General features: G+C 58.3%; 1 protein-coding gene across 4 annotated transcripts in view; it reads right to left on the reverse strand.

Moving 5' to 3' along the window:
- FRY (FRY microtubule binding protein) overlaps positions 1 to 2,377 on the reverse strand; it is a 261,839-nt gene that overhangs the window by 32,630 nt on the left and 226,832 nt on the right. For all 4 annotated transcript variants that reach the window (XM_025046870.1, XM_025046863.1, XM_006904798.3 and 1 more), the window contains exon 51: positions 1,994 to 2,164. In XM_025046870.1, the coding sequence (XP_024902638.1) occupies positions 1,994 to 2,164 (171 nt within the window). The remainder of the gene's footprint in view (positions 1 to 1,993; positions 2,165 to 2,377) is intronic.

Below are 2,377 nucleotides of genomic sequence, written 5' to 3' on the forward strand. Positions count from 1 at the left end.
AGGGAAGCGGGGGAACGAGTAAGTATTTGTAAGAAAATCGTCAACTGTCATGGGAAAACGAATCAGGGTTGTTGACGGAGAAAAGGTGGCGTCACTGGGCCCCGCTCACAAGCCGAAGGTGTGTGATTGTGATCTGGGAGGCTGAGGAAGGCGAGAGAGACTGCAGCCGTGCTTAGGTCCTACAGCCAGGGCGGCAGCGGCGCTGGCATCTGGAGCGGGTCGTGCCTGGGCCCCGGCCCGGCCTGTCATGCTGCCCGTCCGCACGCACTGGCGCCCTTACTACGACCGACCGCGACGCAGCACATCTCCCGCGCTTTATTGCCTCTGGATAAACATGTCCATGCTCAAGCATCTTAGGAAGTCTTAATCACACGAGATTAAGCCGCCCTGTGGTGCGTCGGTCCTCGTTGGCTGGGACGATACAGAGAACACGAGAAGGAAGGTGTAGTGTTCGTTACTTACTGTCCCTGAGAAACACCGGTGCCATATTTATTTTCGGGTCATGGGCATCTCAGACTCTTTGATTTTGATAAATTTGTTGCTGGCTCTGAAACTGTGCCCGATTCTCCTGCTTTACGCCCTCCCTGCCTGGTCGCTCTGCGTGACACGTTTTCCTTTGGCCGAGTCTGGACAGTGAGTGGTGCGTCTCCCGCTCAGTTTCACTTCCGGACTGAGGAGGGGGCCTGGCTCGAGTTCTAGCCGAGGCGGTGACGTGGGGCTGGCTGTCCCGGTTGGGGAGCTGGCCTTTTCACGTCCCGGGCAGCTCTGGCACAGAGAGGCTCTGAGAGGACCCCAAACTGCCATGTTTTGTTACAGACTTTTTCAGCAGTCCTCACAATCACTGACTGATTTGTCACTGATTACGGGTAAGTCAGAAGACCTTGCCATCCTTCTTACTGGTTCGAGAGCCACTCGAGGCGGGAGGCTGGCCCTTGCTTGAAGGCGCCTGCAGCCAGGACCTTTAAGCTCTTCAAGGCGGCTCTGCTGACCTTCCTCTCCGGGGACAGAACTGGTAAAGGACACTGTGTGCCCCGAGGACGCCACCTGCCCTGGCGTAGACGCCCAGGGTCGGCAGTGGCCAGGGAGGGACAAGGGCGCGTAGCTCCTGGGCCTGTCACCTCCACACGCCCGGGGTGGTCCGTAATCACATCCTTTTAGGAAAGGCGAGTTCACAGTCAAGTCAGGGGGTGCCGCCCCACCACGGGATGTCACCCTTGAATCTGGGGCGCCAGCAGAGGGCTGCTTCCTGGAGTGACCTGTGGCCTTGGGCGCTGGGAAACCCTGTGAGCTGCTCGTCCCAGGCGGTTTTACATGTGCTCGTCTCCCCTCGGTGTGCCTAGTTCATCCCATGGGGCAAAGCGCTACCTCTGGGCCAGACCGTCCTGTGCTCCGGACACGCGAGCGGAGGGCTGGGGAGCTTCTGTCCAGGCCCAGGTTTCCGAAAGCACCGTCTGACCATAATCATCACTCCCCTAAACGAGCCTGCCGAGGCGTGCCGAGGCCTGGATGCAGCTGTGCCAGGTGTGGGGCCCCGGCCACCACCCAGGGAACGGCTGGGGGCTCTCCTGTGTGTCCCGTCCTGTGCCACGTCATCGTCACCTCGTCCAGCAGCACTGATGTGACGGAATCATAGCCAGTTCACGTGTGAAACCATTCACCACGGCTCAGCAGGTGTCACCCCGGTTCCAGCGGACAGGCTTAGACCTAGAGCACTGTGACTTTTTTTAAAGTTCCCCGCTGGACTCCACACACATACGCACACACACAGCCTCTGTGTCGTCATTCGGTCAGACCTCGGCCACTTAAAAATAACTTGGCAGCGTGGGCTGCGGGCTCAGGCAGGACGGGAGTGGTGCCTGGTGCCAAAGCGAAGCTGTGGGACTTTGCTGAAGTCGATTCAAATGAAAGACCCTGTTGCACAATCTCTCGACTCGGCGGGGGAGAAGAAACTTGCGCCGGCGAGAGCGTTAACTATACAGAGAACATACTGTACCTCTCCGTCCTCCAGCTCCACGTCCAGGAAGTCGAAGTCCCGGAAGACCCTGAACTGCTGCTCGCTATTGGTGTCATCCATGTTGTCCTGATCCCGGGCGCCGTCCTCCGAGGACACCAGGCTCGTCTGATGCTCGAGCAGATCCAAGTCCCCACACGACGAAAAGATCACCTACGAGTCAAGAGTCCTGTGCTGAGACGCCGTCCCCCCCACCGGGTGTTTGGGCTACGCGCCCATAATTGGCTCCGTGTCCCACGTGTTGCCAGCACACGCCTAATCCCTCAAGCGGGTATTTTTAGACTGTTCTTTTATTATTTATGTTGGACAGGTGCCTTCAGATTCAATTCGGCGTGCATGAGGCAGCAGTTCACACCCTGGGAAAGA

This window comes from Pteropus alecto, unplaced genomic scaffold (assembly GCF_000325575.1).
Source record: "Pteropus alecto unplaced genomic scaffold, ASM32557v1 scaffold80, whole genome shotgun sequence".
NCBI classification, from domain to species: Eukaryota; Metazoa; Chordata; class Mammalia; order Chiroptera; family Pteropodidae; genus Pteropus; species Pteropus alecto.